The sequence below is a fragment of the Apostichopus japonicus genome, chromosome 2 (assembly GCF_037975245.1).
Source record: "Apostichopus japonicus isolate 1M-3 chromosome 2, ASM3797524v1, whole genome shotgun sequence".
NCBI lineage: Eukaryota > Metazoa > Echinodermata > Holothuroidea > Aspidochirotida > Stichopodidae > Apostichopus > Apostichopus japonicus.
Window position 1 is genome coordinate 7301861 of NC_092562.1, and position 16909 is coordinate 7318769.

General features: G+C 31.7%; 1 protein-coding gene across 33 annotated transcripts in view; it reads left to right on the forward strand.

Moving 5' to 3' along the window:
• LOC139976379 (uncharacterized) overlaps window positions 1–16573 on the forward strand; it is an 85353-nt gene extending 68780 nt beyond the window's left edge. For 5 of the 33 annotated variants that reach the window (XR_011796132.1, XR_011796134.1, XR_011796131.1 and 2 more), the window contains 6 exons: window positions 264–339; window positions 572–696; window positions 1010–1155; window positions 1404–1997; window positions 2140–2238; window positions 2335–2451. Coding sequence is in view for 4 of the 33 variants with exons in the window: in XM_071985087.1 (XP_071841188.1) it covers window positions 264–339; window positions 647–696; window positions 1003–1155; window positions 1857–1997; window positions 2140–2224 (505 nt within the window). In the remaining 29 variants the exon portion in view is untranslated. The other 28 variants (XR_011796145.1, XR_011796133.1, XR_011796100.1 and 25 more) reach the window with 27 other exon arrangements.
• The last annotated feature ends 336 nt before the right edge of the window (window positions 16574–16909 follow it).

Below are 16909 nucleotides of genomic sequence, written 5' to 3' on the forward strand. Positions count from 1 at the left end.
TTCATTTATTTACCAAACAATTTGCATTTTGTCATTAGGCCTACCTAATAGCCAATGCAGTTTAACCTTCTGCAGTTTAATGTTATCATAAATTGCAAAAGCTAGAATCCTCATGATTTTTCATCATCATCTACCCACCATTATTAAATATTATATGATTTGAATAGTTTGATATACGTACAGACCTTTATTATTGTTTTATATTTTATATTATTACATCATTTGAAATGAGATTTCATCAATCTTTCTAGTACTTTCTCCAGTTCACAGCAACTAACATCCAATAAAGAATCTTGCAGCCACCAACAACAAACCAACCCACCTGCCTTAAACATTCTTGTAAGTATTATTATTTAGATTGTTTCTATAATAACTTTATTTGATGTTTTAAGTACATATACTTTCTATTTTGAATGTTTTAGCTTTTTGTAGCCACCAAACATTTTCCAACATGAACAAATGATTTGGATAGTTGTATATGCTTTGTTTTCTAGAGTATTTTAAATTAGACATTGTTGTGTCATTTGAAAAGAAAGTTTGGTTACTCTTTTCTGTGTTTTTTTTATTGCAGGCTTTCCCTAGCCAGCATCCACTGCAACTATCTTGACATACACTGCAACTATCTTGGCATTCTACCATTTTACAGCCACCAAACAAACCAACAACCACACCAGCCAGTCTTTTACCACCAGCATTGTGTGTATTTTTGTCTGTTGTTTGTTTGTTGTTTGTTTGTTCTATGTTATGTAGTTTAATGCAAAATCCAATCAAGCTTTCTTTTTTTCTTGTTAATAGGTGTATGTTTTATGTTTATGTTTGTTGTTTGTTTGATATGTTTGTTTGATGTATTTTTGTTTGTTGTTTGTTTGATGTATTTTTGTTTGTTGTTTGTTTGATGTATTTTTGTTTGTTGTTTGTTGGTTTATGTTTTTTGTTGTTTGTTCTATGTTATGTTGTTTAATGCCAATCTAATCAAGCTTTCTTTTTTTTTCTGGTTAATAAGTGTAAGACGAAGATGACAACAACAACAACAAAAGTTGGTAGTGGACACAACAACAACAAGAACAACAACAAAAGTTTGTGGTGGAGTGGAGGACGACATAGGTTGGCAATGGACAAAACAACAAAGAGGCTGTCCAGGATCAGGACAACAAGGTGGTGTTTTTTCCATGTTTGTTCAATTTGTTTAATGTTTGCTTGATATGTTTGTTTCATGTATTTTTGTATGTTGTTTGTTTTATATGTATGTTTGGTTCATGTTTGTTTGATATATGTTTGTTTGATTTATTTTTATTTGTTGTATTTTTGCTTGTTGTTTGTTTGATGTATGTTTGTTTGTTGTTATGTTCTATGTTATGTTTTTTAATGCCAAATCCGATCAAGCTTTCTTTTTTCTTGTTAAGTAAGACGAATATGTCTACAACAACAGTGTTGGTGATGGAAGAGGACAGGGACAACGAAGGTTGGTGGTGGACATGAAGAAGGACAACATGAAGGTCAGCGGTGGACACAACCACAACAAAAACAACAACAAAAGTAGTTTGTTGTTTGTTTGATGTATGTATGTTTGTTGTTATGTTCTATGTTTTGTTGTTTAATGCGAAGTATAATCAAGCTTTCTTTTTTTCTTGTTAATAGGTGTAAGACGAAGATGAAAACAACAACAACAACAAAGGTTGTTGGTGGTGTGGAGGACGACAAAGGTTGGCAGTGGACACAACAACAAAGAGGCTATTGAGGAGGATGACCACCACAACAACAACACGAGTTGTTTGTTTGATGTATGTTTGTCTGTTGTTTGTCTTATGTTGATTAAATGTGATATCTAATCAAGCTTTCTTTTTTCTTGTTAATAGGTGTAATACGAGTGACAACAACAACAAAAGTAGGTGGTGGATACAACAACGACAACAACAACAAAGTTTGCTGGTGGTGTGGAGGACGACAAAGGTTGGCAGTAGACACGACAACAAAGAGGCCGTCGAGGAGGACAACATGTCTGTTTCATGTATTTTTGTTTGTTGTATGTTTGTTTGATGTATGTTTGTTTATTTGATGTATGTTTGTTTGTTGTTTGTTAGTTAGTTATATGTTATTTAATGCCAAATCCAATCAAGTTTTCTTTTTTCTTGTTAATAGGTGTAAGATGAATATGCCTACAACAACAATGTTGGTGTTGGTGATGGAAGAGGACAGGGACAAGGAAGGTTGGTGGTGGACATGAAGGACATCATAAAGGTCAGCGGAGGACACAACAACAATTGTTTGATGTTTGTTTGTATGTTGTTATGTTCTATGTTATCTAATCAAGCTTTCCTTTTTTCTTGTTTATAGGTGTAAGATGAAGATGACAAAAACAACAACAAACATTGGTGGTGGAGTGGAGGACGACAAAGGTTGGCAGTGGACACTACAACAAAGAGGCTGTTGAGGAGGACAACAACAAGGTGGTGTTGTTCAATGTTTGTTCAATTTATCATTGTAGTTTTTTTTATGTTTGTTTGTTTGTTCTTTGTTATGTTGTTGTTTGTTTGATATGTTTGTTCCATGTATTTTGGTTTGTTGTGTTTGTTTGATGTATGTTTGTTTGTTGTGCTATGGTTTGTTGTTTGTTTGATGTATGTTTGTCTGTTGTTTGTTTGTCCTATGTTATGTTGTTTAATGCCAAATCTAATCCAGCTTTCTTTTTTCTTGTTGATAGGTGTAAGACGAAGATGACAACAACAATTTATCAAGGCGAAGATGACAACAACAAATGTTGGTGGTGGAGTGGAGGACTACAAAGGGTTGGCAGCGAACACGACAACAAAGAGGCTGTCAGGGAGGACAACAACAAAGTGGTGTTGTTCCATGTTTGTTCAATTTTCCTATGATTTTATGTTTGTTTGTTTGTTCTATGTTATGTTGTTGTTTGTTTGATATGTTTGTTTCATGTATTTTGTTGTGTTTGTTTGTGTATGATGTTAGTTTTGTTGTTGTTTGTTGTGCTATGGTTTGTTGTTTGTTTGATGTTAGTTTTGTCTGTTGTTTGTTTGTCCTATGTTATGTTGTTTAATGCCAAATCTAATCCAGCTTTCTTTTTTTCTTGTTGAAGACGAAGATGACAACAACAAACGTTGGTGGTGGAGTGGAGGACGACAAAGGTTGGCAGTGGACACTACAACAAAGAGGCTGTCGAGGAGGAAAACAACAAGGTGGTGTTGTTCCATGTTTGTTTAATTTATCATTGTAGTTTTTTATGTTTGTTTGTTTGTTCTTTGTTATGTTGTTGTTTGTTTGATATTTTTGTTCCATGTATTTTGGTTTGTTGTGTTTGTTTGATGTATGTTTGTCTGTTGTTTGTTTGTCCTATGTTATTTGATTTTTGTTTGTTTGTTCTATGTTATGCTGTTGTTTGTTTGATATGTTTGTTTCATGTATTTTGTTTGTTGTGTTTGTTTGTGTATGATGTTAGTTTTGTTGTTGTTTGTTGTGCTATGGTTTGTTGTTTGTTTGATGTATGTTTGTCTGTTGTTTGTTTGTCCTATGTTATGTTGTTTAATGCCAAATCTAATCAAGCTTTTTTTCTTCTTGTAAATAGGTGTAAGACGAAGATGACAACAACAAACATTGGTGGTGGAGTGGAGGACTACAAAGGTTGGCAGTGGACAACAAAGAGGCTGTCGAGGAAGACAACAACATGGTGGTGTTGTTCCATGTTTGTTCAATTTATCATTGTAATTTCTTATGTTTGTTTGTTTGTTCTTTGTTATGTTGTTGTTTGTTTGATATGTTTGTTCCATGTATTTTTGGTTTGTTGTGTTTGTTTTATGTATGTTTGTTTGTCCTATGCTATTTTATGTTTGTTTGTTTGTTTGTTCTATGTTATGTTGTTGTTTGTTTGATATGTTTGTTTCATGTATTTTTGTTTGTTGTGTTTGTTTGTGTATGATGTTAGTTTTTTTGTTGTTTGTTGTGCTATGGTTTGTTGTTTGTTTGATGTATGTTTGTCTGTTGTTTGTTTGTCCTATGTTATGTTGTTTAATGCCAAATCTAATCCAGCTTTCTTTTTTTCTTGTTGAAGACGAAGATGACAACAACAAACGTTGGTGGTGGAGTGGAGGACGACAAAGGTTGGCAGTGGACACTACAACAAAGAGGCTGTCGAGGAGGACAACAACAAGGTGGTGTTGTTCCATGTTTGTTTAATTTATCATTGTAGTTTTTTATGTTTGTTTGTTTGTTCTTTGTTATGTTGTTGTTTGTTTGATATTTTTGTTCCATGTATTTTGGTTTGTTGTGTTTGTTTGATGTATGTTTGTCTGTTGTTTGTTTGTCCTATGTTATTTGATTTTTGTTTGTTTGTTCTATGTTATGCTGTTGTTTGTTTGATATGTTTGTTTCATGTATTTTGTTTGTTGTGTTTGTTTGTGTATGATGTTAGTTTTGTTGTTGTTTGTTGTGCTATGGTTTGTTGTTTGTTTGATGTATGTTTGTCTGTTGTTTGTTTGTCCTATGTTATGTTGTTTAATGCCAAATCTAATCTAGCTTTCTTTTTTTCTTGTTGATAGGTGTAAGACGAAATTGACAAAAACAATTTATCAAGGCGAAGATGACAACAACAAGTGGAGGACGCCAAAGGGTTGGCAGTGGACACTTCAACAAAGAGGCTGTCGAGGAGGACAAGAACAAGGTCACGGTGTTGTTCCATGTTTGTTCAATTTATCATTGTAGTTTTTTTATGTTTGTTTGTTTGTTCTTTGTTATGTTGTTGTTTGTTTGTTTGATATGTTTGCTTGATGTATTTTGTTGTATGTTTGTTTAATGTAATTTTGTTTGTTTATTTGATAAAATTTGTTTGATGATTGCATGTTTTTTATATTTTTTATGTATTTTATTGTATGTATTTTGTGTTTTTTATGTATTTTTTTGTATGTATTTTGGTTTGTTGTGTTTGTTTGATATATTTCTGTCTGTTGTATGTTTTTTTGTATTTTTTTGTATGTATTTTGGTTTGTTGTGTTTGTTTGATATATGTTTGTTTGTTGTGCTATGGTTTGTTGTTTATGTATGTTTGTTTGTCCTATGTTATGTTGTTTAATGCCAAATCTAATCCAGCTTTATTTTTTTCTTGTTGAAGACTAAGATGACAACAACAAACGTTGGTGGTGGAGTGGAGGACGACAAAGGGTTGGCAGAGAACAAGACAACAAAGAGGCTGTCGAGGAGGTCAACAACAAGGTGGTGTTGTTCCATGTTTGTTCAATTTATCATTGTAGTTTTTTATGTTTGTTTGTTTGTTCTTTGTTATGTTGTTGTTTGTTTGATATGTTTGTTCCATGTATTTTGGTTTGTTGTGTTTGTTTATGTATGTTTGTTTGTCCTATGCTATTTTATGTTTGTTTGTTTGTTTGTTTGTTCTATGTTATGTTGTTTGTTTGATATGTTTGTTCCATGTATTTTGGTTTGTTGTGTTTGTTTATGTATGTTTGTCTGTTGTTTGTTTGTCCTATGTTATGTTGTTTAATGCCAAATCTAATCCAGCTTTCTTTTTTTCTTGTTGAAGACGAAGATGACAACAACAAACGTTGGTGGTGGAGTGGAGGACGACAAAGGTTGGCAGTGGACACTACAACAAAGAGGCTGTCGAGGAGGACAACAACAAGGTGGTGTTGTTCCATGTTTGTTTAATTTATCATTGTAGTTTTTTATGTTTGTTTGTTTGTTCTTTGTTATGTTGTTGTTTGTTTGATATTTTTGTTCCATGTATTTTGGTTTGTTGTGTTTGTTTGATGTATGTTTGTCTGTTGTTTGTTTGTCCTATGTTATTTTATTTTTGTTTGTTTGTTCTATGTTATGCTGTTGTTTGTTTGATATGTTTGTTTCATGTATTTTGTTGTGTTTGTTTGTGTATGATGTTAGTTTTGTTGTTGTTTGTTGTGCTATGGTTTGTTGTTTGTTTGATGTATGTTTGTCTGTTGTTTGTTTGTCCTATGTTATGTTGTTTAATGCCAAATCTAATCTAGCTTTCTTTTTTTCTTGTTGATAGGTGTAAGACGAAGATGACAACAACAATTTATCAAGGCAAAGATGACAACAACAAGTGGAGGACGCCAAAGGGTTGGCAGTGGACACTTCAACAAAGAGGCTGTCGAGGAGGACAAGAACAAGGTCACGGTGTTGTTCCATGTTTGTTCAATTTATCATTGTAGTTTTTTTTATGTTTGTTTGTTTGTTCTTTGTTATGTTGTTGTTTGTTTGTTTGATATGTTTGCTTGATGTATTTTGTTGTATGTTTGTTTAATGTAATTTTGTTTGTTTATTTGATAAAATTTGTTTGATGATTGCATGTTTTTTATATTTTTTATGTATTTTATTGTATGTATTTTGTGTTTTTTATGTATTTTTTTGTATGTATTTTGGTTTGTTGTGTTTGTTTGATATATTTCTGTCTGTTGTATGTTTTTTTGTATTTTTTTGTATGTATTTTGGTTTGTTGTGTTTGTTTGATATATGTTTGTTTGTTGTGCTATGGTTTGTTGTTTATGTATGTTTGTTTGTCCTATGTTATGTTGTTTAATGCCAAATCTAATCCAGCTTTATTTTTTTCTTGTTGAAGACTAAGATGACAACAACAAACGTTGGTGGTGGAGTGGAGGACGACAAAGGGTTGGCAGCGAACAAGACAACAAAGAGGCTGTCGAGGAGGACAACAACAAGGTGGTGTTGTTCCATGTTTGTTCAATTTATCATTGTAGTTTTTTATGTTTGTTTGTTTGTTCTTTGTTATGTTGTTGTTTGTTTGATATGTTTGTTCCATTTATTTTGGTTTGTTGTGTGTTTGTTTATGTATGTTTGTTTGTCCTATGCTATTTTATTTTTGTTTGTTTGTTTGTTCTATGTTATGTTGTTGTTTGTTTGATATGTTTGTTCCATGTATTTTGGTTTGTTGTGTTTGTTTATGTATGTTTGTCTGTTGTTTGTTTGTCCTATGTTATGTTGTTTAATGCCAAATCTCATCCAGCTTTCTTTTTTTCTTGTTGAAGACGAAGATGACAACAACAAACGTTGGTGGTGGAGTGGAGGACGACAAAGGGTTGGCAGCGAACAAGACAACAAAGAGGCTGTCGAGGAGGACAACAACAAGGTGGTGTTGTTCCATGTTTGTTCAATTTATCATTGTAGTTTTTTTATGTTTGTTTGTTTGTTCTTTGTTATGTTGTTGTTTGTTTGTTTGATATGTTTGCTTGATGTATTTTGTTGTATGTTTGTTTAATGTAATTTTGTTTGTTTATTTGATAAAATTTGTTTGATGATTGCATGTTTTTTATATTTTTTATGTATTTTATTGTATGTATTTAGTGTTTTTTATGTATTTTTTTGTATGTATTTTGGTTTGTTGTGTTTGTTTGATATATTTCTGTCTGTTGTATGTTTTTTTTGTATTTTTTGGTATGTATTTTGGTTTGTTGTGTTTGTTTGATATATGTTTGTTTGTTGTGCTATGGTTTGTTGTTTATGTATGTTTGTTTGTCCTATGTTATGTTGTTTAATGCCAAATCTAATCCAGCTTTATTTTTTTCTTGTTGAAGACTAAGATGACAACAACAAACGTTGGTGGTGGTGTGGAGGACGACAAAGGGATGGCAGCAAACAAGACAACAAAGAGGCTGTCGAGGAGGACAACAACAAGGTGGTGTTGTTCCATGTTTGTTCAATTTATCATTGTAGTTTTTTATGTTTGTTTGTTTGTTCTTTGTTATGTTGTTGTTTGTTTGATATGTTTGTTCCATGTATTTTGGTTTGTTGTGTTTGTTTATGTATGTTTGTTTGTCCTATGCTATTTTATGTTTGTTTGTTTGTTTGTTCTATGTTATGTTGTTGTTTGTTTGATATGTTTGTTCCATGTATTTTGGTTTGTTGTGTTTGTTTATGTATGTTTGTCTGTTGTTTGTTTGTCCTATGTTATATTGTTTAATGCCAAATCTAATCCAGCTTTTTTTTTTTTTCTTGTTGAAGACGAAGATGACAACAACAAACGTTGGTGGTGGAGTGGAGGACGACAAAGGTTGGCAGTGGACACTACAACAAAGAGGCTGTCGAGGAGGACAACAACAAGGTGGTGTTGTTCCATGTTTGTTTAATTTATCATTGTAGTTTTTTATGTTTGTTTGTTTGTTCTTTGTTATGTTGTTGTTTGTTTGATATTTTTGTTCCATGTATTTTGGTTTATTTTATTTTTGTTTGTTTGTTCTATGTTATGCTGTTGTTTGTTTGATATGTTTGTTTCATGTATTTTGTTGTGTTTGTTTGTGTATGATGTTAGTTTTGTTGTTGTTTGTTGTGCTATGGTTTGTTGTTTGTTTGATGTATGTTTGTCTGTTGTTTGTTTGTCCTATGTTATGTTGTTTAATGCCAAATCTAATCTAGCTTTCTTTTTTTCTTGTTGATAGGTGTAAGACGAAGATGACAACAACAATTTATCAAGGCAAAGATGACAACAACAAGTGGAGGACGCCAAAGGGTTGGCAGTGGACACTTCAACAAAGAGGCTGTCGAGGAGGACAAGAACAAGGTCACGGTGTTGTTCCATGTTTGTTCAATTTATCATTGTAGTTTTTTTTATGTTTGTTTGTTTGTTCTTTGTTATGTTGTTGTTTGTTTGTTTGATATGTTTGCTTGATGTATTTTGTTGTATGTTTGTTTAATGTAATTTTGTTTGTTTATTTGATAAAATTTGTTTGATGATTGCATGTTTTTTATATTTTTTATGTATTTTATTGTATGTATTTTGTGTTTTTTATGTATTTTTTTGTATGTATTTTGGTTTGTTGTGTTTGTTTGATATATTTCTGTCTGTTGTATGTTTTTTTTGTATTTTTTTGTATGTATTTTGGTTTGTTGTGTTTGTTTGATATATGTTTGTTTGTTGTGCTATGGTTTGTTGTTTATGTATGTTTGTTTGTCCTATGTTATGTTGTTTAATGCCAAATCTAATCCAGCTTTATTTTTTTCTTGTTGAAGACTAAGATGACAACAACAAACGTTGGTGGTGGAGTGGAGGACGACAAAGGGTTGGCAGCGAACAAGACAACAAAGAGGCTGTCGAGGAGGACAACAACAAGGTGGTGTTGTTCCATGTTTGTTCAATTTATCATTGTAGTTTTTTATGTTTGTTTGTTTGTTCTTTGTTATGTTGTTGTTTGTTTGATATGTTTGTTCCATTTATTTTGGTTTGTTGTGTGTTTGTTTATGTATGTTTGTTTGTCCTATGCTATTTTATTTTTGTTTGTTTGTTTGTTCTATGTTATGTTGTTGTTTGTTTGATATGTTTGTTCCATGTATTTTGGTTTGTTGTGTTTGTTTATGTATGTTTGTCTGTTGTTTGTTTGTCCTATGTTATGTTGTTTAATGCCAAATCTCATCCAGCTTTCTTTTTTTCTTGTTGAAGACGAAGATGACAACAACAAACGTTGGTGGTGGAGTGGAGGACGACAAAGGGTTGGCAGCGAACAAGACAACAAAGAGGCTGTCGAGGAGGACAACAACAAGGTGGTGTTGTTCCATGTTTGTTCAATTTATCATTGTAGTTTTTTTATGTTTGTTTGTTTGTTCTTTGTTATGTTGTTGTTTGTTTGTTTGATATGTTTGCTTGATGTATTTTGTTGTATGTTTGTTTAATGTAATTTTGTTTGTTTATTTGATAAAATTTGTTTGATGATTGCATGTTTTTTATATTTTTTATGTATTTTATTGTATGTATTTAGTGTTTTTTATGTATTTTTTTGTATGTATTTTGGTTTGTTGTGTTTGTTTGATATATTTCTGTCTGTTGTATGTTTTTTTTGTATTTTTTGGTATGTATTTTGGTTTGTTGTGTTTGTTTGATATATGTTTGTTTGTTGTGCTATGGTTTGTTGTTTATGTATGTTTGTTTGTCCTATGTTATGTTGTTTAATGCCAAATCTAATCCAGCTTTATTTTTTTCTTGTTGAAGACTAAGATGACAACAACAAACGTTGGTGGTGGTGTGGAGGACGACAAAGGGATGGCAGCAAACAAGACAACAAAGAGGCTGTCGAGGAGGACAACAACAAGGTGGTGTTGTTCCATGTTTGTTCAATTTATCATTGTAGTTTTTTATGTTTGTTTGTTTGTTCTTTGTTATGTTGTTGTTTGTTTGATATGTTTGTTCCATGTATTTTGGTTTGTTGTGTTTGTTTATGTATGTTTGTTTGTCCTATGCTATTTTATGTTTGTTTGTTTGTTTGTTCTATGTTATGTTGTTGTTTGTTTGATATGTTTGTTCCATGTATTTTGGTTTGTTGTGTTTGTTTATGTATGTTTGTCTGTTGTTTGTTTGTCCTATGTTATGTTGTTTAATGCCAAATCTAATCCAGCTTTTTTTTTTTTTCTTGTTGAAGACGAAGATGACAACAACAAACGTTGGTGGTGGAGTGGAGGACGACAAAGGTTGGCAGTGGACACTACAACAAAGAGGCTGTCGAGGAGGACAACAACAAGGTGGTGTTGTTCCATGTTTGTTTAATTTATCATTGTAGTTTTTTATGTTTGTTTGTTTGTTCTTTGTTATGTTGTTGTTTGTTTGATATTTTTGTTCCATGTATTTTGGTTTATTTTATTTTTGTTTGTTTGTTCTATGTTATGCTGTTGTTTGTTTGATATGTTTGTTTCATGTATTTTGTTGTGTTTGTTTGTGTATGATGTTAGTTTTGTTGTTGTTTGTTGTGCTATGGTTTGTTGTTTGTTTGATGTATGTTTGTCTGTTGTTTGTTTGTCCTATGTTATGTTGTTTAATGCCAAATCTAATCTAGCTTTCTTTTTTTCTTGTTGATAGGTGTAAGACGAAGATGACAACAACAATTTATCAAGGCAAAGATGACAACAACAAGTGGAGGACGCCAAAGGGTTGGCAGTGGACACTTCAACAAAGAGGCTGTCGAGGAGGACAAGAACAAGGTCACGGTGTTGTTCCATGTTTGTTCAATTTATCATTGTAGTTTTTTTTATGTTTGTTTGTTTGTTCTTTGTTATGTTGTTGTTTGTTTGTTTGATATGTTTGCTTGATGTATTTTGTTGTATGTTTGTTTAATGTAATTTTGTTTGTTTATTTGATAAAATTTGTTTGATGATTGCATGTTTTTTATATTTTTTATGTATTTTATTGTATGTATTTTGTGTTTTTTATGTATTTTTTTGTATGTATTTTGGTTTGTTGTGTTTGTTTGATATATTTCTGTCTGTTGTATGTTTTTTTTGTATTTTTTTGTATGTATTTTGGTTTGTTGTGTTTGTTTGATATATGTTTGTTTGTTGTGCTATGGTTTGTTGTTTATGTATGTTTGTTTGTCCTATGTTATGTTGTTTAATGCCAAATCTAATCCAGCTTTATTTTTTTCTTGTTGAAGACTAAGATGACAACAACAAACGTTGGTGGTGGAGTGGAGGACGACAAAGGGTTGGCAGCGAACAAGACAACAAAGAGGCTGTCGAGGAGGACAACAACAAGGTGGTGTTGTTCCATGTTTGTTCAATTTATCATTGTAGTTTTTTATGTTTGTTTCTTTGTTCTTTGTTATGTTGTTGTTTGTTTGATATGTTTGTTCCATTTATTTTGGTTTGTTGTGTGTTTGTTTATGTATGTTTGTTTGTCCTATGCTATTTTATTTTTGTTTGTTTGTTTGTTCTATGTTATGTTGTTGTTTGTTTGATATGTTTGTTCCATGTATTTTGGTTTGTTGTGTTTGTTTATGTATGTTTGTCTGTTGTTTGTTTGTCCTATGTTATGTTGTTTAATGCCAAATCTAATCCAGCTTTCTTTTTTTCTTGTTGAAGACGAAGATGACAACAACAAACGTTGGTGGTGGAGTGGAGGACGACAAAGGGTTGGCAGCGAACAAGACAACAAAGAGGCTGTCGAGGAGGACAACAACAAGGTGGTGTTGTTCCATGTTTGTTCAATTTATCATTGTAGTTTTTTTATGTTTGTTTGTTTGTTCTTTGTTATGTTGTTGTTTGTTTGTTTGATATGTTTGCTTGATGTATTTTGTTGTATGTTTGTTTAATGTAATTTTGTTTGTTTATTTGATAAAATTTGTTTGATGATTGCATGTTTTTTTATATTTTTTATGTATTTTATTGTATGTATTTAGTGTTTTTTATGTATTTTTTTGTATGTATTTTGGTTTGTTGTGTTTGTTTGATATATTTCTGTCTGTTGTATGTTTTTTTTGTATTTTTTGGTATGTATTTTGGTTTGTTGTGTTTGTTTGATATATGTTTGTTTGTTGTGCTACGGTTTGTTGTTTATGTATGTTTGTTTGTCCTATGTTATGTTGTTTAATGCCAAATCTAATCCAGCTTTATTTTTTTCTTGTTGAAGACTAAGATGACAACAACAAACGTTGGTGGTGGTGTGGAGGACGACAAAGGGATGGCAGCAAACAAGACAACAAAGAGGCTGTCGAGGAGGACAACAACAAGGTGGTGTTGTTCCATGTTTGTTCAATTTATCATTGTAGTTTTTTATGTTTGTTTGTTTGTTCTTTGTTATGTTGTTGTTTGTTTGATATGTTTGTTCCATGTATTTTGGTTTGTTGTGTTTGTTTATGTATGTTTGTTTGTCCTATGCTATTTTATGTTTGTTTGTTTGTTTGTTCTATGTTATGTTGTTGTTTGTTTGATATGTTTGTTCCATGTATTTTGGTTTGTTGTGTTTGTTTATGTATGTTTGTCTGTTGTTTGTTTGTCCTATGTTATGTTGTTTAATGCCAAATCTAATCCAGCTTTTTTTTTTTTTCTTGTTGAAGACGAAGATGACAACAACAAACGTTGGTGGTGGAGTGGAGGACGACAAAGGTTGGCAGTGGACACTACAACAAAGAGGCTGTCGAGGAGGACAACAACAAGGTGGTGTTGTTCCATGTTTGTTTAATTTATCATTGTAGTTTTTTATGTTTGTTTGTTTGTTCTTTGTTATGTTGTTGTTTGTTTGATATTTTTGTTCCATGTATTTTGGTTTATTTTATTTTTGTTTGTTTGTTCTATGTTATGCTGTTGTTTGTTTTATATGTTTGTTTCATGTATTTTGTTGTGTTTGTTTGTGTATGATGTTAGTTTTGTTGTTGTTTGTTGTGCTATGGTTTGTTGTTTGTTTGATGTATGTTTGTCTGTTGTTTGTTTGTCCTATGTTATGTTGTTTAATGCCAAATCTAATCTAGCTTTCTTTTTTTCTTGTTGATAGGTGTAAGACGAAGATGACAACAATAATTTATCAAGGCAAAGATGACAACAACAAGTGGAGGACGCCAAAGGGTTGGCAGTGGACACTACAACAAAGAGGCTGTCGAGGAGGACAAGAACAAGGTCACGGTGTTGTTCCATGTTTGTTCAATTTATCATTGTAGTTTTTTTATGTTTGTTTGTTTGTTCTTTGTTATGTTGTTGTTTGTTTGTTTGATATGTTTGCTTGATGTATTTTGTTGTATGTTTGTTATATGTAATTTTGTTTGTTTATTTGATAAAATTTGTTTGATGATTGCATGTTTTTTATATTTTTTATGTATTTTATTGTATGTATTTTGTGTTTTTTATGTATTTTTTTGTATGTATTTTGGTTTGTTGTGTTTGTTTGATATATTTCTGTCTGTTGTATGTTTTTTTGTATTTTTTGGTATGTATTTTGGTTTGTTGTGTTTGTTTGATATATGTTTGTTTGTTGTGCTATGGTTTGTTGTTTATGTATGTTTGTTTGTCCTATGTTATGTTGTTTAATGCCAAATCTAATCCAGCTTTATTTTTTTCTTGTTGAAGACTAAGATGACAACAACAAACGTTGGTGGTGGAGTGGAGGACGACAAAGGGTTGGCAGCGAACAAGACAACAAAGAGGCTGTCGAGGAGGACAACAACAAGGTGGTGTTGTTCCATGTTTGTTCAATTTATCATTGTAGTTTTTTATGTCTGTTTGTTTGTTCTTTGTTATGTTGTTGTTTGTTTGATATGTTTGTTCCATTTATTTTGGTTTGTTGTGTGTTTGTTTATGTATGTTTGTTTGTCCTATGCTATTTTATTTTTGTTTGTTTGTTTGTTCTATGTTATGTTGTTGTTTGTTTGATATGTTTGTTCCATGTATTTTGGTTTGTTGTGTTTGTTTATGTATGTTTGTCTGTTGTTTGTTTGTCCTATGTTATGTTGTTTAATGCCAAATCTAATCCAGCTTTCTTTTTTTCTTGTTGAAGACGAAGATGACAACAACAAACGTTGGTGGTGGAGTGGAGGACGACAAAGGGTTGGCAGCGAACAAGACAACAAAGAGGCTGTCGAGGAGGACAACAACAAGGTGGTGTTGTTCCATGTTTGTTCAATTTATCATTGTAGTTTTTTTATGTTTGTTTGTTTGTTCTTTGTTATGTTGTTGTTTGTTTGTTTGATATGTTTGCTTGATGTATTTTGTTGTATGTTTGTTTAATGTAATTTTGTTTGTTTATTTGATAAAATTTGTTTGATGATTGCATGTTTTTTATATTTTTTATGTATTTTATTGTATGTATTTAGTGTTTTTTATGTATTTTTTTGTATGTATTTTGGTTTGTTGTGTTTGTTTGATATATTTCTGTCTGTTGTATGTTTTTTTTGTATTTTTTGGTATGTATTTTGGTTTGTTGTGTTTGTTTGATATATGTTTGTTTGTTGTGCTATGGTTTGTTGTTTATGTATGTTTGTTTGTCCTATGTTATGTTGTTTAATGCCAAATCTAATCCAGCTTTATTTTTTTCTTGTTGAAGACTAAGATGACAACAACAAACGTTGGTGGTGGTGTGGAGGACGACAAAGGGATGGCAGCAAACAAGACAACAAAGAGGCTGTCGAGGAGGACATCAACAAGGTGGTGTTGTTCCATGTTTGTTCAATTTATCATTGTAGTTTTTTATGTTTGTTTGTTTGTTCTTTGTTATGTTGTTGTTTGTTTGATATGTTTGTTCCATGTATTTTGGTTTGTTGTGTTTGTTTATGTATGTTTGTTTGTCCTATGCTATTTTATGTTTGATATGTTTGTTCCATGTATTTTGGTTTGTTGTGTTTGTTTATGTATGTTTGTCTGTTGTTTGTTTGTCCTATGTTATGTTGTTTAATGCCAAATCTAATCCAGCTTTTTTTTTTTTTTCTTGTTGAAGACGAAGATGACAACAACAAACGTTGGTGGTGGAGTGGAGGACGACAAAGGTTGGCAGTGGACACTACAACAAAGAGGCTGTCGAGGAGGACAACAACAAGGTGGTGTTGTTCCATGTTTGTTTAATTTATCATTGTAGTTTTTTATGTTTGTTTGTTTGTTCTTTGTTATGTTGTTGTTTGTTTGATATGTTTGTTCCGTGTTGTTGTGTTTGTTTTATGTATGTTTGTTTGTCCTATGCTATTTTATGTTTGTTTGTTTGTTCTGTGTTATGTTGTTGTTTGTTTGATATGTTTGTTTCATGTATTTTTGTTTGTTTGTGTTTGTTTGTGTATGATGTTAGTTTTTTTGTTGTTTTTGTTGTTTGTTGTGCTATGGTTTGTTGTTTATGTCTGTTGTTTGTTTGTCCTATGTTATGTTGTTTAATGCCAAATCTAATCCAGCTTTCTTTTTTTCTTGTTGAAGACGAAGATGACAACAACAAACGTTGGTGGTGGAGTGGAGGACGACAAAGGGTTGGCAGCGAACAAGACAACAAAGAGGCTGTCGAGGAGGACAACAACAAGGTGGTGTTGTTCCATGTTTGTTCAATTTATCATTGTAGTTTTTTATGTTTGTTTGTTTGTTCTTTGTTATGTTGTTGTTTGTTTGATATGTTTGTTCCATGTATTTTGGTTTGTTGTGTGTTTGTTTATGTATGTTTGTTTGTCCTATGCTATTTTATTTTTGTTTGTTTGTTTGTTCTATGTTATGTTGTTGTTTGTTTGATATGTTTGTTCCATGTATTTTGGTTTGTTGTGTTTGTTTATGTATGTTTGTCTGTTGTTTGTTTGTCCTATGTTATGTTGTTTAATGCCAAATCTAATCCAGCTTTCTTTTTTTCTTGTTGAAGACGAAGATGACAACAACAAACGTTGGTGGTGGAGTGGAGGACGACAAAGGGTTGGCAGCGAACAAGACAACAAAGAGGCTGTCGAGGGGGACAACAACAAGGTGGTGTTGTTCCATGTTTGTTCAATTTATCATTGTAGTTTTTTATGTTTGTTTGTTTGTTCTTTGTTATGTTGTTGTTTGTTTGATATGTTTGTTCCATGTATTTTTGTTTGTTGTGTTTGTTTATGTATGTTTGTCTGTTGTTTGTTTGTCCTATGTTATTTTATTTTTGTTTGTTTGTTCTATGTTATGCTGTTGTTTGTTTGATATGTTTGTTTCATGTATTTTGTTTGTTGTGTTTGTTTGTGTATGATGTTAGTTTTGTTGTTGTTTGTTGTGCTATGGTTTGTTGTTTGTTTGATGTATGTTTGTCTGTTGTTTGTTTGTCCTATGTTATGTTGTTTAATGCCAAATCTAATCTAGCTTTCTTTTTTTCTTGTTGATAGGTGTAAGACGAAGATGACAACAACAATTTATCAAGGCGAAGATGACAACAACAAGTGGAGGACGCCAAAGGGTTGGTTGTGGACACTACAACAAAGAGGCTGTCGAGGAGGACAACAACAAGGTGGTGTTGTTCCATGTTTGTTTAATTTATCATTGTAGTTTTTTATGTTTGTTTGTTTGTTCTTTGTTATGTTGTTGTTTGTTTGATATTTTTGTTCCATGTATTTTGGTTTATTTTATTTTTGTTTGTTTGTTCTATGTTATGCTGTTGTTTGTTTTATATGTTTGTTTCATGTATTTTGTTGTGTTTGTTTGTGTATGATGTTAGTTTTGTTGTTGTTTGTTGTGCTATGGT